Raw genomic sequence first — 24,090 nt, forward strand, 5'->3', positions numbered from 1 at the left:
CAAATACTAATGAGGGGGGATTAGGGTGAGATTTGATTGGGTAATCTTAACTACTCTATCATCCTCAGGACTGAACACGCACACACTCACTTTGATTTTAAATTGCACTAAAGCAAAGTTTTTGCACTGTTTTAAACTGTATTTTATTATTTTGATTAGCTTACTTCTTTTTAATTTTAGCTTATCTTTTTCTAGCTAAGCCTTTTCTTTTTTTTTAAATCCATTCTCTTCGTCTTGTGTGTATTTCTTATGTTCATCAGTTGTTGTCGTTGCTAGGGTCTGAGAGAGAAACGTAATATCAAATCCTCTGTATGTCTGGTGCATACTGCAGTCTTTGACAATAAAGAAGACTTTGAACTTTGACCTTGACTTTTATAGATGAGAAGCTAATTTAAAGGAATCAATCAACAGAGTACACGCTGGCAGATAATACATTTAACTAAAAATGAAGGGAAGTTCTTATATACACGTTTATAAAACACTGCTAATAAAACTGTAAGAACACCGTAAGAACACTATTACATTTAATATTTTCATTTAGCAAACATTGCTCTATTGTAGGATCAGTGTAAAATTTGCTGGTGAACTGAAATATGTTTTGAATTTTGAGACAAAATAACTTCAACCCCAAAGACCCATTCTGTCTTATAACAACTTAATTTGAATCACTCGTTTGTCCCTGAGAATACTGTACGACATTAAAGACACATGACTTGACTACAAGTCATTTAATGATTAAATTGAGTTATATCCCAGCCTAAGTGGCACCAGCTGTATACAAAATAAGTCTTGTGATCTGCATGGAGTACACACTGTGTGGAGTGTTGGTGTTTCAGATCTTACCAGAACACATTTTTGGGATGCGGTGCAAAGCTGACCCACCACTTGTTCACTTTCAGAGTTTCATAATTGGATGACGGTTGGCGGACCCTCCCGCAGCAGCTTGTGCCGCCACACTCGAGTGCATTGAAGTCTTTCAGAATGCTGAGGTGAGTAAATGACAGCTGTTAGGGATACACATTAACCAGCACTCTGCTACAACGGCTGCCCACAGGCTTGCTTCCACTAAAAAAAGTCATGTGGTGATAATAAAACATTGGATCACTATCCTGACCAGAGAAACAAGCACAGTCAGCTGACATATGGATTGTTATGGGAGAGTATGCTGGCACATAACAAGCCAACTAATCATAATGAAAGAAGTAGTTGCATTGCTGCAGCACTGGATTGCTGAACTGTGTGAAAGCTATATCCTTAGGTAGGCGCAGGTGTTCCAGCCTTTGTCTTTAACGGTGAATACAACTGAAGCTAATAGCAAAAGTGACAGAATACAAGGCCTTTAAATAGATACTCACAACTTGGCCATGGCCTCTGTCTGTAAGGTGACGAAGGCCATCCCTAGGGGGCGCTCTGGCACGAGGCCTACCTGCATCCTAACTTCTTCCAGCAGGTCTTTTTCTTTTGTACAATAGTACTCTATGGCATCAACCTAAAGAAGCACCCACACACACACACACACACACACACACACACACACACACACACACACACACACACACACACACACACCTATATGATCTGGATCTAGAATCAGTGTCGCTCTATTTGCAGCCACAATGAGTGAAAGACACTATTTTTTTATTTCAGTGTTATCATTTCTCTTCCTAACTATTTTCCTACTTCATCTCACCTTCTCAGATTGGGCGCAGCAGCGGAGGTGACCACACAATCGGGGGTTAATCAGCTCACGTTTTCCTGTAGTCTCTAAAACACGCTCGTAGAAGCGCAGGTTTTTTCCAGCTCTCATCCTGAAGTTAACAAAAATAAACACATACAAGTCCTTTCCAGCTAAGTGACGTTTGAAACATATTTTGAAGGTCAGAATGTGCTTTGCATGTTGGTAATCATAAACGATTCATAGGCAAACTTGCAGAAATTCAAGTACACAGTGGATTTATTTCCCACATAACTGCTGTTGTGAGCTGCATGAGTCTGGGATGCTCACCCGTACTTCCCAGGATCGCTGGCACATACTCTGTGCCAGAGAGAACCTCACCCAAATTTGATTCATGGTCACTTCAGATTTCTTACCTCTCTTTATCAAGGTGCATGAGCTTTGCCACATCATAGCCCAGAGTCACTGCACATACTCGACAAGAAGGGTACGCCTCTCTGCACAAAGACAGGACCATATTTATATAGCATCTGTTAAATACACATGCAGTTCAAAGTGCACCACAACAAGAATACACAGGTGAAATAAGAACAACGATTCAGTCGAGGCAGATGGCTGTCTAACATGAGTCTGGTTCTGTTTGAGGTTTCTGCCTGTTGAAAGGAAGTTTTTCCTTGCCTCTGTTACTACCTAAATACTCCAAGTGCTCTGCTCATGGTGGATTAAGATGAGATAAGACTGAGTCCTGTCTGTAAGAGGGGGACTGGAGCTTATCCTGTCTTGGTGTTGGGTCTTTGTTAATAATTTAACATAGATTATGGTCTAGACCTGCTCTCTTTGTAAAAGCTTCTTGAGATAACGTTTGTTGTGATTTGGCGCTATATAAATAAAGATTGATTGATTGAACGATTCCCATTTATTTATTTATTTATTTTTTGCATATATGGTGTTCTTAACCTTAGGATTGTGAGGTGGGTTTGGGGGTCTGGGGCTGGAGTTGGGATTAATATGGGGGGGTCTTTTTATTATTATTTCTTTTTTAAATTTATTCTATTCTAATTTGTTTTTATGTACAGCACTTTGCCTAAATGTCATTTTATGAGAAGCACTCTATAAATAAAGTCTGATTGATTGATTGATTGATTGATTGATTGATAAAGAAGTGACAATAATAAAATAAATAAATTGATATAAATCAATTGATAAAAAAGTTGCTGAAAGTTGAAACTAATGACTTTTAAAAAACACCAGAAAATGTATTTAAATAAAAACAGACTTGTTAAAATACAGATTAAAAAGATGAGTCTTTAATTTTCATTGTATTTAGATCAAGAGAGAGCTTTCTACTATGCTATATAAAGTCAGAGAGTCTGCAGTAACAGCAATCACTATTAATGGAATTATTCAATTAACACTATCTAAAGCCCAAAATGTGCATCTAAAAATTACACTTAACAATTCGAGATATGATCAATTTTGTAGAATAATCTCCTCACGTGAAATGAGTCTTGACAGTTTCCTCTGTTGCTGTTTTAGGAACTGAACACACAAACAAAGTGTTCCTGGCCTACAAACAGAAAAGAAACAAAGACGGATCAGTCAGGTGTCATCACAGGTGTATCTGAACTCAGTTTTTAGTACACTGGTTTTGGATCTCACTATATTTTTTAGGGACATCAAGTGTGCAAGCTCAGAATATTATCAACAACAAATACTGCAGAGTAGCATTAAGAGACTCACAGACTCTCTGCGCATGCCTTTGATTTGAGACGTGTGGTGCCGCAGAAGTAGAAGTGTCAGGACCAGGTACAGGACTGCAAACACTGTATGCAGCCACAACAAGTCATTTCTAGAAACAAAAAAGACACCATCACAGAGAAGCACTTTGTACAGTCTGAATCATATAAAGTTGTTTTATAGACAAAATCTCTATCCAAGCACTTTGTGTCATTCTTTGACGGCACAGTTACCCTGCAGGGAGATTTCCAATGGTTGTCCTTCCGAAGTTCTGTGGATCATTGCCTGTAAGGCATTAAGTTTGTTTGTTAAAAGGTAACACACACACAGAAGATGAAAAGAAAAAGACAAGAGTAAAAAAAACCTGACTGTTGATTCTACAAAAATTTGTCCTGAAGATATAAGTGGTAAAAAAATGTACTGTACTAAAGTGACACACTTGATATGAAAGAGGACAGGAGTGGAAAAACTCACCCTGCAGGTCTCCGCTCAGGTTTACAGGGAGTATGATCCCCAGTGAGGTGACAGTAATAACGATCAGAAGGCCTATCAGGTGACGCTGGAAGGACAGGTAGTGAACAGCATCCATGCCACATCTGGCTTTTATCTTTTCTTCACTGAAACACACACGTTCACACATGATTAGAGGAATCAACATGTTTCAGTCTGCACATGATAAATTGCTTTTGAGTGATAAGAGAAGACTGGGACAAGCAAACTACTGAGTCACTCACTCCATTCTGAGGATGTAAGGCAACCAAGAGCAGAATCCCTGGACAGGAAGACAGGCGTTATTACATTTATAATCAACGTTTGAACTATGAAGGTATAGTCAGTAGATTTTTTTAAACATTAAGGTTGTTTTCATGATTTGTTTAATCTATGAAGGGAAATTTCTTCAAACTGAATCATGCAGGGAAACTGTTGACAAACATACCAATTCATACTCAGGGTCTTCAACGCTGGACAAAACAGAAGACATGCGTCCATAGCGGCGGTGTTTGGACTCTGTGAACCTGATATATTTTTATGTCAAGGACAGAATTAAATTCATTTAAAATAAAGAAAAAATGTAATGTGGGAACATGAACTGACCCCTCTGTGTCTGCAACTAATGCCAGACGCCCGTAGTCCCAGAACTTCCTCCTGATGAAGGAGAAGAGGATCAGTAACACCTGCAGGTAGTAAGAGAAATAAAACCTGTCAACTGTCACATCATTATACATAAAAACATATGATTTAAAAACATGAATTACATGCATTTAAAAAAAACACAAAAACATTTAGACATTCCATCCATCTCATCACAAGCAGGAGGATGGAGGCAGACAGAAACATACCAGGAAGACAGAGAAATCGAGCAGTAGCACAACTGGCACGCCCCCAAAGTTAGGGCCGCTGAGTGCAGAGTTCTGAGAGGGGCCTAAGCAGCTACTGTTGTCCGGGAATATAGGGAGAGAGGCACCATCGTTGGCCAGCAGGGGCCACTGCCCCCACCACGGGGAAGACATCACTGAGGAGGAACCACAAGTTTGGCCTGCAGAGAGATGTTTGAGAAATGAGTGAATGGGAAGAAAGGTGCTCCAACACAAACAAATAATATCAGATAGCATCCAACTGTCTGATCAATATCAAAAAAGTCCATAACAACAGAGCAAGTTTCACATTTTGTTGAAAAATAACTTTATAGGGAAGAATGGGGTTGGTTGTCACACAGGTTGGTTGGCACACTCGTTATATCTCGCCACCAGAGGGCGCTGTCTCTCAAATTGGGGTATGGGCATTTCCAGAATTAGGATCAGAGCTCATCTACATAGTCTCCTCTGGAGTAAAACAGCTGAACTTGAGGTGAGAGGACTTTTTGTGTTTTTCATGTCAAATTGTAAATATTCAGCTCCTCAGTGTTTTTCTTCTAGGCTTTTAAATGATGGGTTTATAACAGAACAAGTGTTACCCTTACAAAGTGTGAGGGGAAAGCTATATTTTAGATTTTTATTAGCTAGCTAAGTAGTTGTTAGATGGTTGTTAGCCTTGATGCTAGCAAAAAACTCCAGTTGGGGTTGGTCGTCGCATTCTCTTTGGGGTTGGACGTCACATGTAACAACCAACCCCTATGTTGGCAAAATCATACATGGTGAAATGAGTTTGAGTGCGCAGACCCTACATTGTCCATCACTGTAACTCAGACAGTGACTGCATGCAGCCTAGTTGAGTAGGCCATTATTGTTAGGCCTATTTGTTTATGTTGTTATATAGACTGGCCTAAAGATGTGTTTCCTGTTCATGCTCCTTGCTCATTTTATGTTGAAATGCATTAAGTTATGTAGGCCTATCACTTGTCAGTGCAATTAAACTTTTAAACTGCCTTCTCAACTTTTTTAAAAGATTTTTCCCATTAAAATACCATTGTGACAACCAACCCCATAGTGTGTGACAACCATCCCCGTGATGGGGTTGGTTGTCACAATGTGTCAGAGTGTCTTTGATAGTTAATTGCCTCTTTGTTACAATGAGTTGGAAAATGAGAGGGGTACACATTTCAAGCCAACACCTTAAGCTTCAATTTAACGTAGGAATGACTATTGAAAGATGTTTTGATGATGAGCAATCATCCAAACAGTAAAAAGTGTGACAACCAACCCTGTTCTCCCCTACTATAACAACTACTATCAGTTACACAAATTGTAGATGGTACATTTGAGAGCCAAAACTTCCTGACACCAGAGAGGAAATTAAACACTAAGAAATACTCTCTGCAAAGGTTGAAATATGTACGCAATATAAGGAAACACCCGGATCAGGCATCTCAAACCTTGACAGCAGATTATCTGTAATTACTCTGGTTAACCACTCTTCCACCATGGGGTGTAGTCTTTTTAGGTAGAACTACCTGCAGCAGTTCAGACCTTTACAGTACCTGGACTGGGACTGCAACTGCAAAGTAGTTCAATTATCATAACATATCAGCAATGTTTGGTTTAATCAATATATATAGAAAGTAAAATCATTTTTAAAATGCCTGTTGTAGTTTTCCAGAGCAAAGAGTGTTGCTTGCTTGGACAGGAAATGGTTAAAAAGAATAATTATACCCATTATTTATTAAACTGCTAACAAATGTTTAAAACACTGCTGTGTTAAATGCCTGATTCTGATTGGTCAATAGCCTATAGCAATGGTTGTTATGGTTGTGGCTGTTATTTCTTGATAGCAAACTGTTGCTAGGGATGTGGTTCAATCCCACCAATGACTGGGCAGACTAAATGTAACCCTATTGCTGCACAGAAAGCTCGTTCAGTCACTTTCAAGGCACTTTCTGTCTAACATGAGTCTGGTTCTGCTCGAGGTTTCTGCCTGTTAAAACGAAGTTTGTCCTCGCCGCTGTGACTTGCTAAACACTGCAAAGTACTCTACTCATGGTGGATTAAGACGAGATAAGACTGAGTCTTACACTGTCCTGGTGTTGGGTCTTTGTTAATAATTTAACATAGAGTCGGTCTAGACCTGCTCTCTTTGTAGAAAGCGTCTTGAGATAACGTTTGTTGTGATTTGGCGCTATACAAATAAAGATTGATTGATTGACATCTTGGTTTGTTTACGGCAGGGAAAAAAAGGAAAAGAGACAAAAACAGTCAAAGACAAGAAAGAAAATGTCACAGACTGGCACAGTGAAGATGCAGAATACTCATTCAGGTGTAGTGCTAATTCATGTGATATAACCAAGCGGCAACCTCCGGTCTAAAAATTAAGTCCAATGCGGAAGTGCTAAAAACTGCAGTTCATCGAGGATCCGCTTGAGGCTGGCTCCGGAAGTACTGGAAACCACATACACACCAATTCAAAAAAGCCGATCTTTACAGCAGAAATAAACATGTTTACAGCCTGGTACAAAAGACGAGTGTAGTCTGGATAGCTCATGTCTCGATCGGCTCACATTGTACGGGGGACGAGTTTTTTCATAACGTGGTCATTTCAAAGATATTGAGATTACGAGTCTTCCAACGAGAGGCACAGCTGACTTGATTGACAGGCGGGAACACTGTAGCTGTCGGCTAGGAGGCTCAAACTCCGCCTGTCACACAGCAGCAACATGGCTGCCGCCGCCGATTGGCCTCAAAACAGCTCTTCAAAAACAGATGGGTGACATCACGGATACTACGTCCATATTTTATAGTCTATGGATATGACACGGTTTACTTCACCTTCAAACAGAGTGCTTTCAACCATATTTAAAATCAATACAATCATGTCCAGTCAGCATTTGGTGAAAAGAAGTTATCCATTATGTAAGTAACTGTATAATACACAGAACCATGTATAGTGAGTGGGTTGTTATAGGGAAAAACAACACTCCTCAGCATTCTGCCCAAGCTGTCAGAGTTTCAGTTAGCTAAAAAAAAGAAACTCGGTCACTTTACATTACCCTCAACATTCATACTATGGTTCTGAAACCAAGACTAAAACCACCATCTAAACATCCGCAATTTTGTGCCACAGTTCCTCTTTTATATTGTGTCACAGCATCACAATTCATAAGAATGGAAGTGTAATTGTTCTCTGCTCATCATTCAGGTAGCCTGACATTAGATTTAGTCCTACCAAAGCAAAGGCTTTAACCTTTGTGTTCTATCTTGATGATATTTGACCCTCATCTGCTTTCCACAGCAGATTCAGTGGGTAGGGCTCGGCGATAATTCAATAACGATAATTATCGTGATATAATTTTAATTAAATTTAAATCAAATTATGGAAATAACCTCAATCTGAGAAAAATAAGAATTACAAACTAAAACTTCACAAAAATCTAATTTTACACAAAAGACCTGCTTCATGTTAGCACCATCAGAAATGATGGATTGAAGAAGTTCATCAGGAAACTAAATCCAGATACAAACTAACAAACTGTCTGGTTTCTTCAACTTTGAATCAGGAGCAAAAATCAGCCTTTAAATTTAAATTAAAAAATGATTTGATATATATCGTGATAATTATCGATATCGACTGATATGAAATATTTTATCGTGATAACATCATTTTCAATATCGCCCAGCACTATCAGTGGGTAAAGAAAGCCAAATGTACTTTCTAATAACAGATTTCAAATTGTCAGATGTGCTTTCCTCTGCCTTCTTTAAGATAATCAATACCTTCATCATTCAAGTGTTATTATTACCACATGCATTTGAATTAAGCAGAACTTTAATCCCATGGCTGAATAATGAATCAACTTCTCATGAATGTTTACAAAATAAAGGACAAAAAGATTCTTTACTCTTTTTTTCATTTCCATAAAATATGTTACACACTCATCAGCTGGCCCTTTCAGCTCTACCTGGCAGACTATTTTACCCATCAAGGGCGAGGAGGACATCCAAACGGCTGCAGCTTGTCATCCCAACAACTGAGTAGCTTTATGCTATTAAAACAACCCCTCATTGCTTTAAAAATGATAACATTAGAGCAGTGGTGTTCAAACTTTTTTCAAAGAGGGCCACATTTGATGTTGTCAGAATACCTCAGGGCTAGTGGCTCCTACTGATACTTAGGAATCATAAAAGTTATATATGAAATCTCTATTTAATAACAATTATTTTACATTTTTTTCTCAATAAATCAGTAACTAGGTAGTCCTCACTTCTCCACAAGCCACGTAAACATTAGCAAACTTTATCTTCTTCTGGAGGAAAATGTTTTTCATTAGGGTCGGGCAATGTGGAAAACATACTGTACCATTGTTTTTCTATGTCAGGATCACGATCTGGATTTCATCACACTTCTTTTTCATGTTGTTTTTAAGACTTTTCTGACTAGCAGACAACATTTTAAGAACTAGATCATTATTGTCCTGCGTTCTGAACTATTTTTATGCATCTTAATTTTGATCTTGTCTTGTGTCCTCTTTTTTGTCTTCTGAACTTTTAGTGTTCATCAAGAACATTTTCACATCATGATAAAAACATTAATTTGAAAGCCTGTCAGCTTTAAGAGTTCTTGTGTTTCCTCCTAATTATATTCTTGCAGAATCCCCCATGCTTTGGCTTTAGACAAGTAGTCCATATGAAGCTTTTTGAGACATTTCTGGATTGACTTTAGTTTTGTTTGTGCGCTTGAAAGAAACTGCAAATGTACAGATGATTCAGAATGTGATTAATATCTGTGCTATAAATAACACATCTTAAGATGGAAGCTTGGGACCATAATTAAATGGACCTTGGGCCGCGATTGGCCCCCAGGCCGTACTTTGGACATGCCTGCATTACAGGGACAGTGCTACTGAAAAACAAGCAGGAGGAACTTTAACAATCCCTTGGTGTTGGTTACAGAGAGAACCTGCATGCTCTTGGTTACAGTTGTGGTGAAGTTTCACATCTTTTATGGAGTGAAAGTAATCATTCAATTCGTTTCTCATGTTGTAGTAGAATGGCCACTTCCTGGAGTAATATCTTTGGATTACTTTTACTGTGTAAGCAGCTTTTTTTGTTGCAAGAAGATCTTAAACTTGTATTGATTACTTTATACATTTTCAGGTGACTTATCCAGTGGCGGAGCCAGACAGTTTTGACTTGGGTGGCCAAACTAGGGGCACTGACTGTTGAAGGGGTGGCCAGGCGTGGAAAACAAACTTAAGAGCTTACCCCAATCCTAGGAGGGTTATCTCCAATAATCACATCTACTTTAGCTTCTTTTATAAAATAATTTAAAAAATATTACATTTTTCTAGATGTCTAACGTTGACATTAAAGATGTAACGGTACAGAGGATCAACATTTAAATCTGCTGAACTGAACTCTTTAAGGACTCAAAATGAAGACGATTGTCCAAAGTCAAAGCATCAACAAAAATAATATTCAAATGCAAAGAAACTAGTTTCTCTGCAGCTTGTTGAAACACAACAACACAATAGCTGATTTCAATATAAGTCATGCCTCTGACATGGCAAATAGCCAATCATGTTTAAGAATTTCAGGGTGGCCACAGGGGTGGCCAATCAGTTTTCAGAGGTGTCCATGGCCACCCCTGGCCACCCCCTGGCTCCGCTACTGGATTTATTCTATAACAATGCTCTTTATTTTGTAGGCCTGTGTAGAAAATTAGAATTTTCCAGGACTGAGTAAATGAAAATCAGTTGAAAGCAAATGAGTACTTCTCAGTTGGAGAGAATGAAAGACAAAAAAAAGTGTCATAACATGATATCAAAGTGAAGTGTTAAGTGGAGGTGCCACTTTAAGAAACGCAGTTGAGTAATTGCACTCTGTTGCATTGCCCCACTGCTTGTTTTGTTATTGTGCATATCCTGAAAGACATGCGTGTAACATCATGATTAAGCCTTTGCATGCCTTTTGACTTTTATAAGACACAGCCTAATCCAGAATCTGTGTTTGTTAGTCAAGTTAACTCATGACTCTGCGGGAAGCAAAAAACAATCAAGTGACATCGAGTGTGCATCCACTCAAACTCAGACTGCCACAAGTTATTAGCAGAGCTCCCGCGCCCCACCTTCCATAGGCGGATACACTCTGAGTCACGCGGACCTAGTTATTAGTTATAATGTAAGATTTCACAGCTGAATATAAAACATTTTCCATGACATTGATACGAAAAAGTCCCAAAAAGTACAAGTTATGAAACAGCTGATGTAAGATAATAAAACTGTACGCAGAGTTCACAGATAAACTTTCCTTTTCCTCACAGCTGTTTGAAGGTTTGACTCTCTGACTGTGTCAAGCGCTCAGTTGTATGGAGGTTAGTAGTCTCGCCAAGCTTAAAGTTGAACAATAGCTTATTGTGTAGCGTTGAACAGGCTTTACTGAAGCCAAGCTACAGCGAAGGAGTTAAACTAACCACAAAGAGAGTTACAACTCCGTCAACAGGCTCTGTCAACATCCGTGTAACTTAAAATACTCCTCTGGATATCACGAATTCACATCACAAGGCACAACATGTCAGTGCGTGGCACATAGACTGTCTTACCTGTATTGTGGTCTTTTATTCCGCCAGAATGAAACTTCTTTCTACTGTAAACACTTGAAATATGTTTCACTTCGTCGCGGCCGCTCTCTCCACCATCATGTTTTGCGCATGCGCTGACGAAGCCGCTGAACAGGCTGCTGCTGTCTCGTGCTTCTAATTCTGATCATTCCTCGAGCCTCTGCAGGTGAAACAGAAGCCGGAACACCCTTCTGTGTTTTCTCCAGAGCCGTGGGAAGTGGCTTTAAGTTGGGGGTGCTGTAGTAAGAGGTGCAATTTTTTTTTCTTTTTGCATTTAGGTTACTTATGCAACTGATAGGCTATAGCGCACATACATTTCATTTTTATTTATCTGGTTTGACTGCAAGCTTTCAAGAGAACTCTTCATTATAAATTCACATCAATAACGAATATAATACAGGTTACTATAATATGTATGAAATGCCAGACTTGCAACTTCCATACCCCGTTGTACAGCAAAGAACATTCAAGCCAAACCTGGTAAAACAGGCCCAAAAGGCAGTAAAGCGCATTGAATAGAACTTATCCAGATAACTTCAGTTCTAAAATAATAAAATGAAAGTAATTTAAAAAAAAACAGTTTTTTTCCCCAGTTAATTAATGTATTTATTTCAACTTATTTATGCATCCAGAAAAAGATTGCGTGATGCCTTTTCCAACAGGGGGTGCTACAGCACCCTCAGCACCCCTACTTCCCACGGCCATGGTTTTCTCTGGAGACTTTCAAACGTGGCATAGTACTGAAGGACATATTCACATGTTTTGTTTTGTTTTTTGTGATCAAATTTTTATTGTAATTTCTGCAGTTACATACAAACATAGATTAACAAGGAACAAACAGAATAAAAAAAAAAGTCTTAATCTTTGATTTCAAAGAGGTGAGAGTTGGAGCGGACCTACAGCTTTCAGGGAGTGTTCCAGATATGTGGTGCATAATGACTAAACGCTACTTCACCATGTTTAGTTCTGACTCTTGGGACTGAAAGCAGACCAGTACCTGATGACCTCAGAGGTCGAGGTGGTTCATAAAGTAGTAGCAGATCAGCAATGTATTTTGGGCCTAAACCATTCAGTGCTTTATAAACCATTAGCAGGATTTTAAAGTCTATTCTCTGACAGACAGGAAGTCAGTGTAGAGATCTAAGAACTGGAGTGATGTGTTCTACTTTTTTGGTCCTTGTTTAGGACTCAAGCAGCAGCATTCTGTACTGTACTTTACTAGAGTTAAAGTACTGGAGTACTTGCTTTTAAAAGTACTATTCAAAGTACTTTTAAAAATATCTCGAAATGTTGTATTTTCACAAAGCATAAGTGCAGTCAAGAATACATAGAAGTATATTCTGTTACATTATGTTTATTTAGAAACCATTACTTTAAATCTCTAAAAACTATACCATGGAATAAAAACAGCAACTAAGTTACTCCAAGCACAGACAACTTAGTTTGAAATGTTCATCTGGAATGAAACAAATGTGACAAAGCTCAACACGCTTTCTCAGGTTGGACAGTGAATGTTTGTATGTTTGGGCAGAGTGGGAAACAGGGAGAACATTTCAAACGATACGTATCATTCTTCATTTCAAAAACCTTTAACGCGGGCTGAAGATATGACCATGGGTGCTCAGGTGGAGAATTATAGCCATCATTACCACCTCTAAATGAACTGCCTGATCTGAGTGAAATTTGCTCTGTGTTTGCTCCACGTTCAACCGTGGAGACGCACGATATACAGGTATGACTAAACCACTGAGACAAACAGAACTACACAAACACATTTTAAAAAGTAAGTATCCCCTAAAAAACAATACTCAAGTAAAGTACAGATACTCAAGAAATTTACTTAAGTACAGTACTCAAGTAAATTTCTTTCTACATTAGTTTGCATACAGTGGTGACTTGCCTGGGGTTATTTTTACATTGCATGCTACCCAGAGGGCTGTGCCAGAACACTCCCTCTGTTCTGCTGCTGTTTTGCATGTGAAACCAAAATACAATATTTACCTACATGTGAGAAGAGGGGGACAGTTTGATCAGGTTTAGCTGCCAAAACATTTTTTATGATTAAAAAAAACATCAAAAGTTTGAGTCAAACCTGTAAACCAACATTTGCATGGTCTGATACAAAAACAAACCCTTGTATCCTTGGAAGTTCTGCGTTTATTGTACACAGATCTATATATAACATTTTGGGACTAAGTTCACAACTGTGAGATCATATTGGGTTAATTTTGAATCTCATTTTAGGTATGTAAGTGTTTAAATGTTTAATAATCATACATCATAATCATAAATCATAAATCAATCAAAGGGAAACCTCAGAGCTGACGTCTTCACACCCTTGAATTAGCTGGAATTGTATTCTCTTAACCCAGAGGGAACGCCTTTTTTTCCTAACCTTCAGTTGAATGACATACTGTTATTATAACATGCATAAACAGCCAAAGCTTGATAAATAATTCTTAAGGTGCTAGACGTAACAAGTTTACATTGGTGCTCCGCACGATGCAAACTTTTAATTTAAATATTTTCCACTGATAAACATGGCTCCCTCAGGACTCAGCACCTGTTCTCTGTAGTTTTAATACAATCAGTCTGTGTTAAGTCATTTCCATGGAATTCTTTTATAGAAAGGTGTTGTCAAATGATGTGATCAGGAAGAAGCAGCTTTTTTGCATTCCCCACACATTAAAAAGAAAACTACTGACAGTGACGAGACTGTTGACACATTGTGAGAAGCTTCCTCACTGAGGAGTCATTTACAACTGATATTTGATAGAACTTTTAGGAAGAGAGAGACACTCTTCAGCAGACCCAAGCCAACTAATGCCCAGAAGAAGATGGAGCAGTTCTTTGGATTCTACAGTTTTGTAGTGTTACTTGTTCGGTTGTCTCTAACCACAGGTTTTGATGGGGCCACAGCTCCAGGTGACATTATAATTGGTGGATTATTCCCAATACATGAAAGCATTTCAAATAGGACAACTAAGGAACGCAGCGATAGAAGGGAATGTGACAGGTAAGATTTTGTACCCCGGTTATTGTGCTGTTATGTGGTTATGACTCTTAACAATATGATGTTAACGAGTAAAAGGGGGTATTAAGTAGGGTGCATATAAGTCTTACATGTGGTTTTTTCATTTTTTATCACACAGGTTCAGCAAAGCTCGGCTGGTCCAGTCTCTGATAATGATTCAGGCGGTGGAGGAGGTCAATGCTAGGCATGAGTTGGGGAACTTAACCCTCTGATATCGTATACTGGACTCCTGCTCTGACGTTACCACAGCCCTGAAAAACAGCTTGTCCTTCATGAAGCTAAACAGTAAGTACAGCATCAAAAATTCTACTGTTGATAAAACTAATAAATAAATGATGTTGTTTGGCTGTTATTTAGTATAAACACTTAAGCTATTTTTCCATATTATGATCCTGTTTCCTTTCCTGAGCCTCCTCATTAGATTAGTTCTCTTTCATACTGTCAGCTGCTCCTATAGGAAAAGCTTACTCACATTAAAGAAAAGCTTAAATACAGGATCAAAACAAAATATTTAGTCTGCTTGTTTACAACAGAAATCATTGTAAAAATCCTTAATGCAAAAACATAACCAACCCAGACACTGTGCTGGTAAAAAAAATCTCAACTGGTGAACGGGAACGATGAGGTTTTATATTAGTTTACATTTTCATTAAAGTAGCAAGAACTGAAATCTTCAAACCTTTAAGTTATAACATAATACAACTACTGCTGTAACTTATAAAATAAGAATTTAAAACAATATTTCGACATGTTGATTGCCTATTGAATATATTTTAATTTTCCTCATATTGTAAAAAAAATGTTTTGATGATTACAGGTATGTTTGATTCCGAACAACAGTAACTTTGTCTGAAAATTGGTCATGCATTTTCCTTAATGAAAAAAAAATGACTGCTTATATTTTAAAATGAAATTGATAACAGTATACAAGTATTTCAATTTTGAGCAATGATATTGATTGAATTGCTGAAAATGGCTGTCTTAATGCTTTGGGTGAGACAGAACTTATCACTACTAATGTATTGATAGATCATCTTATTTATTTATCGATCTTTGGTAAAAATGTATGAGTCATCATTTCAGGTCTTTTTATTCCAGATACCCGTATGATTGGTGCAGAGCAGACCTCACCACCGGTGCTGGCTGTCGTTGGTCCTTACTACTCTGAGATATCCATAGCTGTTACGAGGCTTCTCAACCTGGAGAATATCCCTCAGGTACAACTGATCCTAAAGACCCTCTCTTGATTGAAGCTAGGACGTTTTTTATTTGCGTGATTTACATTCATAAAAAGACTCAGCCATAACCTGCAGAAAACATACCCCGAAAGTGTTGAATCATTCTTTTTAAAAATAGCAAGTCTGTGACATGACTGTTGTGTGACTGATTCTTCCTACTACTTCCACAGATTAGTTATGGTTCAACTTCTGGTCAGCTCAGTGATAAAATGCGTTATCCAAGCTTTATGAGGACCGTACCAGAGGATGATCACCAAGTTCGGGCCATCATCAGTATTCTGAAAAGCCATCAGTGGACCTGGATTGGTTTAGTAGCAACTGATAGCGAAGCCGGTCGTTATGCAGTTGAACGCCTCCAGCAGCATGCAAGTGAGAACGGTATCTGCATTGCCTTCACCAAAATTCTTCACGAGGCTCTGATTGACCAGTCATTGGAGGATGACATCAGAGACACAGTCAAAAGCATCACCGAAAATCCAAAAGTGACAGTCATTGTGTCCTTTGCAAAGGTTCATCATATGATGGACCTCTTCAGGAGTCTCTACAAGGATCATCGAGGCAAAAAGAAAGTTTGGGTGGCAAACGATAATTGGTCAGAATCAGCCAAAGTGCTGGGGAATCAAACTTTGAGTGATGTGGGAACAATCTTTGGGATCATGCTGAAATCTGGAAACACAACCAAATACAAGCAGTATCTCAAAAATCTTGATGTAAACCCTGACCATCAGAAGAACAACACATTCCTATATGATTATTTAAACAGTACAGGGAACCAAGAAAAGCCGAACGACACAGCCAATGAGGAGTTAATGACGAATATATATCCCTCTGTTTCCAATGTGGAGTTGGCAGTTAGAGCTATTGCTCAGGCTGTTTCAAATCTCTGCGGCAGCAGGGACTGTAGGACAACCCAGAGATTACAACCCATTGAGGTAAATAGATACACACCTGACACCGTAGATTAGAAAATGATGGAATGACTTTAAGTGTTTCGCTGTCCCTTATCTCCTTTTCTCTACTGGTGACTGGTCAGCCATTAGTCACTAATCTAAAGTTTTGTGCTCTACTGAGGCTATCAGAAACTAACTTTTTTGCCATATTGTCAAAAGGAAGAGGTGAGGTCATTGAATTGTAAAATGTGCTGGATTGTTTTGATATGACAAGATCTGGTTGCCCCTAGTGTCACTCTTGCTATTCATAATTTATAACTGATGTTATGGGGTTTTGACCAGTCAAAATCAAGTATTTAACACAGCCAGGTAATTAGAAAAAAAAACGGTTAATAAAGATAATATGTTAATCTAGTGCGTGCACTGCCCCAGAGAGGCCAAAAACTCAACTACTTCAGATTTAAGATGCTGTAAGTCAGAAGTTCTCAAACTCACAGTTTTCAACACTTTGTATCTTTAGGTACAAGAAGCCTTAAAGGAAGTAAAGTTCGGCATGGATGGTGCACGCTATGAATTCAACAAAAGGGGTGACCTCAACACAGGCTATGATGTGATCCTGTGGAAGCAGACACCAACCCTTTTGAACGTACACTACATTGTTGCTCAGTACTGCATACAAAATCAGAATCTGACTTTCATCTCGACAAATACATTACAAGATTTCGAAAAAGTCACAGTAAGTATTTGCTCTTCTTCGTTGAGTCGTTTTACTCTTACTACTCTGTCATGTATATTCTCTGTATCCTCATTTTCTGCAGTACAAGTTAGAGGTGTGACTTTATGGATGGTGATTTCTATCAGTTCGCCCCTTTGCCACACTCCTTAAGCTTAAAAAAAAGTGATGCTATCAGAATAAGTAAGGAAAGGCAAGACAAGGGTGGAGCTAAGTGGTATTTCATAAAATATACTAATAAACACATTGTCTAATTTAAATGTCATCATTCGAACGTGTCATGAGATAACATTTGTTCTGAATTGATTGATTGATTGATTGATTGATTGATTGATTGATTGATTGATTGATTGATTGATTGATTGATTGATTGATTGATCATTCATTTTTAATGATGTTCAAAGTTATGTTCTAACTGCATCACCAAACTTCTGACTAAACTAAAACTTCTAAGAAGTCACAATAAACTCCCAAACTAGTGAGATAACTTTTTTTGCAGACAGTCTGTCATCTGTCATCTGACTTGATTTGGGCTGCAGTAAAAAAAATACACACTGCTTTTAAAGCTAGCTAGCTAGCTGGTTTCTGAGTTGTCTTCTTCTTCTGCTGCTGCTTCTTCTTCTTTGTCTCCCACTCTTTCATAGCGGCTGGTAACAAGATTAAATAACTGCTACTCCCCTCTACATTAACATAATTAGTTACACTGTATTTCTTTATGTTTATTTTCACATTACATTTATTTTTTTCAAAGATGGTTATCGTCAAGACTTTGATTTAATAGGTTTTCCAAAGTTATTGTTTTTGCATTCTTCCAATTCTTTAACTCTGTTCTGCACAAGAATGATCTATTTGATGAAGAACATAATGAGGATACTTTCTCTTGTTAGAGAGGTGTGATTTCCAGGTGCTCAAAAAGCTGTTCTCCAGGCTATAGGAAGCATTCAGCTCAGAGTCAGCCTGTTTGCTGCTTTCAATGCCAAAAATGTCCTTTGCACTACTTTTCCAATGCCAGCGGTATGTATCAGACTCCAGTCAACACTATTAACATTGATGACATGCAAAATCCAGCAGAGAAAAAAACAATGATAGCTCTGTATTATTCTAGCTAAAAAAGCATGTTGTCAGGTTTAAAGAAGAGGGTTCATCCAGCTTGATAACTCTAATGAGTATTTGTCCTATGTTTACAGATTCCACAAAGTGTTATCCCTGTAACACTACCACTCATTACTCTGCTGAAGAAGGTGATAAATGTCTCCCCAGGGAAACTGACTATATGAAATGGGATGATATATATCACATAATTTTGTTAGCATTTACCTTTCTAGGAGGGCTGCTTACCATCATAGTTGGGATCATCTTCCTTGTGTGCTGGAATACTCCTGTTGTTCGTGCATCTGTGGGACCGATCTGTATCCTCCTCCTCTTCTCGCTTTTAAGCACATTTGCGAGTGTGGCATTATTTGGTGGTGAACCCAAGTTATGGAAATGCAAAGCAGGGCATGTACTGTTTAGTTTGAGTTTTACCCTGTGTGTCTCCTGCATCATGGTCAAATCCTTGAAGATCATCATGGCCTTTGAGTTTGACCCCAGGATCCAAGGACTCCTGAAGAAGCTCTACAAGCCGTACATGATTATTGCAGTGTGCTTTTTGGGTCAGGTGTTCATCTGTGCCATGTTGCTGGCCTTTTGTCCTCCAACAATTGAAAAGATGAAAATGATAAACAGAAAAAATCTGCTGCTCAGGTGCCGTGAGACATCCTTTACTACCTTAGGAGCCATGTTCAGCTACATTGGTGTTCTGGCTCTCATCTGCTTTGGTCTCGCTTTCAAGGGCAGAAAGCTGCCTCAAAGTTACAATGATGCAAAGTTCATCACCTTTAGCATGCTGATCTACTTCATCTGCTGGATCATCTTTGGCCCAGTTTATGCCAATGTCACAAACAAATACCACTCAGCAGTGGAGATGGGTGTCATTCTCATCTCAGCCTACGGCATCCTGTCCTGTCAGTTTATCACAAAGTGTTACATTATTCTGTTCAGGCAGAAAGCAAACACAGTGAGCGCATTCCGGCGAGATATTCGAAATTTTACCATGAGCAGTACCACTGACGAGCAAGATGGGGGTTTTGTCTCATCATTGAGTTTGGGAGGGATGCAAAACCCTGCTTTTGATGTGGCAGCCCCAGCATCAAATCCACAGAGAGATCAAAGCTGGCAGATCTCACATCCTGACTAGAATCCTGCCAGGGTGAGCAGGAGTCTGATATAAAGTAAAGGGGTCTTGTCTCACCCTGATTGGATTCTAAATTGCATAATCACCTGATCACTTTACATTATCCTGCTTATAACCCGACTACGAACTAAAGCTACTAACAAGAAAAGCTGACAAGGACTTCTACAAGAAGATTTATGTTGTCATTTCTATCTTTCTCTGAGCTTTGCAGTTGACACACCTTTAAATATGAATGAGGCAAATAACTTTAAACATTGTTGTTATTGTCACAGCCGCTCATGGTTTAAGCTGCAATTGGCCACTTAGGGATGCACTCACCAACTCTGCTGCTGTTGCCTGGACTGTGGGATGGGGTTCATTACTGAAATATCCTCCATGTTGTTTTTTATTTAATCTGTTGTTTAGCAAGGATTCACTCACCTGTCTTTTCCACTGTCCTGAAGTTCCACCAAGGTGATAGTTTTGTTGAAAAGTAGATTACAGACAAATGGCAAGTGGAATCATAACCCCAGCAGAATTAACACCATTTGATAACCGATGCACACATTTTTTCACCTAATGTTACTCTCTGGGCTCTGTATAGTTTTGCTCTCAATGTTATATTTGAAATAACTCAGAACTGTATGATTATATGCTGCAAGTTTATAGGTTCGTATAAAAATACATTAATAATTAATAATACATGTTTAACCTCTAGTGATGCATTAATTCCTCAAGTTTATTTAACTTTCACTAAATAAACAAGAGGCACAAGACACTTTGGTGGGCTGCATGAGAAGCGGAAAAAACCCAGATTGATTCAGAATCAAAGAAATGATCAAAGTCACAGACATCTAGTTGTAATGGTGTTTCAATGTTAATGTTAATACTGTAAAACTGGTCATTTAATTTGCAGAACTGTGACACTGGGGCCATTGTGACAACAGTTAAGCTTTAATAATTGCATTGCTATTTAACGTAATGAAGGTTTTCTCTCATGTTTTTTTTTATCTGTACTTGTATCTGTGATGGTTGAGAAGATCTTCTGCCTTGGTTTGATATTATAAAATGTTGTGGTTATAGATCACTCATATTTAGATTTCACAAGAAGCTGATGATGACTCATGGTGCTTAAGGAATTAGTTTCCTTGTGTTGCACTTCTAAAGAATAAAGGTTGAACCTGCTTTTCTGGATGTCCTCACTTTTGTCTCAGCATGTGATTACAGAAACAACTGTTTTGACCCATGAGCTTGTAAAAGGAGAAAATAAGTTAATACTAATAAAGTTAATGTAATACAATGTCAAAATACAAAAGCTTGTTTATGTGTTGAAACAGTGCTGAAGTTAAAAAATTCTACCATTCAAAATATTTTAAGAAAGCCTCGTTGTTATGGTACAGTGAAAGCTAAACACACCCAAAGCTATAGACACTCCTCTCAGTCTGTAGCCCTGGCTGCCATAAATAGAAACAGCTAGAGCAGATCAGTGTGTCTCCACTTTCAACCCATAAAACAGCTTTACTACACTGTTTGTGACTTCTCCTGTGCCATCTGATCACTGATTGGTCAATTTTGTGCTCAGAGATTTAAATAAGAGTTAGCAGAACATTTGACATAGCAGAGAGAATGTGAAATGTTCCACATTTGAGACATCACAGGAGAGGCGTTGTTGGGGTTTTGTAGGACAGGGCATTGCTAACCAATGTCACGGGCCCCATATCAGATGTGCCAGTGGCCAAATTAACGAATCCAATGCAATTAGTCATTCAATTAAGTGTGAGATTCTGTGCTTTCCCTTGGTGTGTCTCTCTCTGCACTCTCTCCCTTTGCTCTGCTCTGCCATTACAGGATTTTCTGTTTATCTGTTGTGCTCTTGACTGTTCATTTCTGCTTCCCATGTCTTGCTGTGTGTGTTTGTGTGTGTGTGTGTCCTGCCTCTGTGTGAATGTGCACACACAGGGATGTCCGTGTTGTCAGTGTGTACACACCAACATCAATCAACCTGTGGTGTGTGTGTGTGTGTGTGTGTGTGTATATGTGTGTGGCTCAGTGTGTCTCTGTTCATGCTTCACTGTGGGACGCGTTGATTAGCGCTCACTGCGGCTCTGCTCCCAGCTGTCCTTGCGGCGGGCTGCTGATTGAAACCAATCAGGCTTGCGATGGCCCCATCGCAGTGACCCCTCACCCCTCCCACCCCTGGCCTAATCACCTGCTGATTGGCCCACGCAGGGCCCCCTCCCGTCTGCACGGAAGGTTAATTTGACCGGTGGATGGAGGCTCCAGGAGGGAATAGGAACGTGCGCTGGGTGATATTGCATGGATATAGCCCACCTGTCAATCAAAGCCACTTAAAGGGGAGCAGCGAGGGAAACACTGACAACCAGGAAGAAGGAGGACAAGGAAAGTAGGAAGGAAAGGAAATGAGGAATTGTAATTGTCTTTTCTAGGCACCTTTTTTTAATGATCAAAATACTCACTCAAAGACAACTTACCTGCTTTACCAGGACAGCAAAAGAGTTAGCTTAGTTGACTTGAATAATTAAGTTAGTTAGCTTAAAAAGTTCAATTCAATTCAATTTAAAACCTTTATTTATTATTGAAAAGACATTGAGGTTTCCCTCATTTCCAATGTCGTCGAGATCACAGACATATTAGAAACAGCAAACAAACACATAATCAATCACAGAATAATATATGAATTAAAACAGATACAATTTGAGACACAGTGGTCGGAGATCCAAGTCTTAAACTCTGCAAAAGAGGGAATGGATGTCAGCTTTAAAGTCTGTTGGAGGGTATTCCATGATTTAGGGGCATCAATCATAAATGCTGATCGACCCAATTCAGTGTTAACTCGAGGGGCTTTCAGAATGAGCCAATCAGAAGAGCGAGTCCTGTAGGATACATAATTCCCTTCCAACAAGTCTGTAAGGTAGGTGGGGAGCTTTCCAACAAGCACTTTAAAAATATACAAAAGCCAGTGTTTGTTCCTCCTTTGCTCAAGACAGGGTTAGGTTAAGGATTTAGCTTTGTTTGCTTGAGGAGTTTGTTAGCTGAAGGAGTTAGCTTAGATACACTGTACACAGACCTGCAGGAGCTTTAACAGACAGACATAATATAATAATGTAATAATATATATATGTTAAAGTTTCTTATCATTATTAGGGATGTTCCGAAGGGAAAAATTTCAAGTCATTTAAACAGAAAATTTTATTTCTGACTAGCTGACTCGTCTGAAGGTGAAAGAAAACACTCAGAAAACCGAATTGAAAAAAATCCACTCAAGTTCTTATGTTCCAGTTTAAGCAGACACAGCATATGTGCAACTTAATCTTCATTTTCTAGATCAAAATATTGCCAAACCATGCCGAATTGCAAGATGTAATCTGTCATCTGTGCTTGCTTACATCTTCGGTATATTTATAATTGATGTCAGCTGATGACTTCTTTTATTTCTAAAATCAGATCATAAAGACAATAAACTGTGTTCATGTTGCTCTACTTGTGGTTTGTCTAACTGGTATTCTCGGGACGCTGGTTGGCCTGGAGGTTTATACCTCAAAAACAGAGTCTATAGACCTTATCGCAGCCGTCACCAGTTTGACTCCCAGCCAAGACCCTGCGCTAGATCCCCCTGCCCCACTCTCTACTCCCCACATTTCCTGTCTCTCTTCAGTCGTCCTATTAATGAAAGCAAAAAAATGCCCCAAAAAATAACCATGGTGCATCTCTATGGTTGAAAGTGGAGCAAAGGCAGAGCAAACCTCACTCAGATCAAGCAGTTCTTTTAGCGATTGTACGGATTGCTATGGCACAAAGGGATGAGGATTCTTCACCAGCGCACCCATGGTCATATCTTAAGCCCATATTTGAGGTTTTGAAACAAGGAATGATTCCTATTGTTTTGAATGCTCGCCCTGTTTTACAAGCACAGACTTCATCACAGCCTACAATAATTTGCAGTCCAACCTGAGGGAGCATGTGAAGGTATGAGGCTGAACATTTGTTTTATTCCAGACAAACATTTTAAACAAAGTTGTTCATGCTTGTTCGCAACTTATTTTCCATTATTGTCCTATTGTTGGTTGTTTATTATTGCTCTATTTTTTTGGAGCTGCAAATCTGGAAATCTGGAGCATGGGAGTTGAAAGGTGTAAATAATTCTTAATAAATCAACGTAACATCGCAGAATGTACACCCATGTCAGTCCAATAAATATGCATGTCCCAACTTGTTATTGCAGGAAAGTAAAGTTAAAAAAAGTGTGGCTGCATGTCCTTCTTTTGCTTCCATACCTAAAATCAGCTTGGTATAAATGCAGAATTGCGATTTCTTTACTGATTGAATATCAAAATAAAACATTCATCTTTGTTTAAAGCCTGGTTGTTTTTTTTTTTTTTTGTACTTCTTACTCTATCCTTTATTTTAACTTATAGGGGCTTAAATCATCTAAAATTTTGTTAGATACTTGGAAATGGTTGTATCAAAATAATTGTCACCAATTGTCACAAGTGCACACAGCAAAAATGCAAACTTTTTGGAAATATTCCAAAGTGAATAAAAAACACTAACTTAAATCATGTAC

The 24,090-nt window shown here is 38.7% G+C and overlaps 2 protein-coding genes and 1 long non-coding RNA gene across 5 annotated transcripts in view; 2 read left to right on the forward strand and 1 right to left on the reverse strand.

The window, feature by feature from the left end:
* LOC117823936 overlaps window positions 1-1,911 on the forward strand; it is an 18,164-nt gene extending 16,253 nt beyond the window's left edge. For all 3 annotated transcript variants that reach the window (XR_004633518.1, XR_004633517.1, XR_004633519.1), the window contains 2 exons: window positions 900-989; window positions 1,699-1,911. This is a non-coding gene — a long non-coding RNA (uncharacterized LOC117823936). The remainder of the gene's footprint in view (window positions 1-899; window positions 990-1,698) is intronic.
* Window positions 1-11,600, reverse strand: part of tmem63a (transmembrane protein 63A) — a 19,050-nt gene extending 7,450 nt beyond the window's left edge. The window contains exons 1-13 of the mRNA XM_034699218.1: window positions 11,381-11,600; window positions 4,753-4,949; window positions 4,508-4,587; window positions 4,350-4,428; window positions 4,147-4,184; window positions 3,887-4,029; window positions 3,646-3,697; window positions 3,416-3,524; window positions 3,172-3,242; window positions 2,092-2,172; window positions 1,691-1,808; window positions 1,356-1,489; window positions 844-984 (exon numbers count right to left, since the gene is read on the reverse strand). Of these exons, the coding sequence (XP_034555109.1) occupies window positions 844-984; window positions 1,356-1,489; window positions 1,691-1,808; window positions 2,092-2,172; window positions 3,172-3,242; window positions 3,416-3,524; window positions 3,646-3,697; window positions 3,887-4,029; window positions 4,147-4,184; window positions 4,350-4,428; window positions 4,508-4,587; window positions 4,753-4,923 (1,217 nt within the window). The 5' untranslated portion in view covers window positions 4,924-4,949; window positions 11,381-11,600. The remainder of the gene's footprint in view (window positions 1-843; window positions 985-1,355; window positions 1,490-1,690; window positions 1,809-2,091; window positions 2,173-3,171; window positions 3,243-3,415; window positions 3,525-3,645; window positions 3,698-3,886; window positions 4,030-4,146; window positions 4,185-4,349; window positions 4,429-4,507; window positions 4,588-4,752; window positions 4,950-11,380) is intronic.
* A 2,699-nt stretch (window positions 11,601-14,299) lies between these two features.
* Window positions 14,300-20,629, forward strand: LOC117824367 (G-protein coupled receptor family C group 6 member A-like). The gene is made up of 7 exons (XM_034699839.1): window positions 14,300-14,414; window positions 14,551-14,717; window positions 15,531-15,649; window positions 15,841-16,602; window positions 17,081-17,296; window positions 18,181-18,307; window positions 18,481-20,629. The coding sequence occupies exons 2-7, from the start codon at window positions 14,705-14,707 to the stop codon at window positions 19,527-19,529; spliced, it is 2,286 nt and encodes a 761-aa protein (XP_034555730.1). The 5' UTR covers window positions 14,300-14,414; window positions 14,551-14,704; the 3' UTR covers window positions 19,530-20,629.
* The last annotated feature ends 3,461 nt before the right edge of the window (window positions 20,630-24,090 follow it).

This window comes from Notolabrus celidotus, chromosome 13 (genome assembly GCF_009762535.1).
Source record: "Notolabrus celidotus isolate fNotCel1 chromosome 13, fNotCel1.pri, whole genome shotgun sequence".
NCBI classification, from domain to species: Eukaryota; Metazoa; Chordata; class Actinopteri; order Labriformes; family Labridae; genus Notolabrus; species Notolabrus celidotus.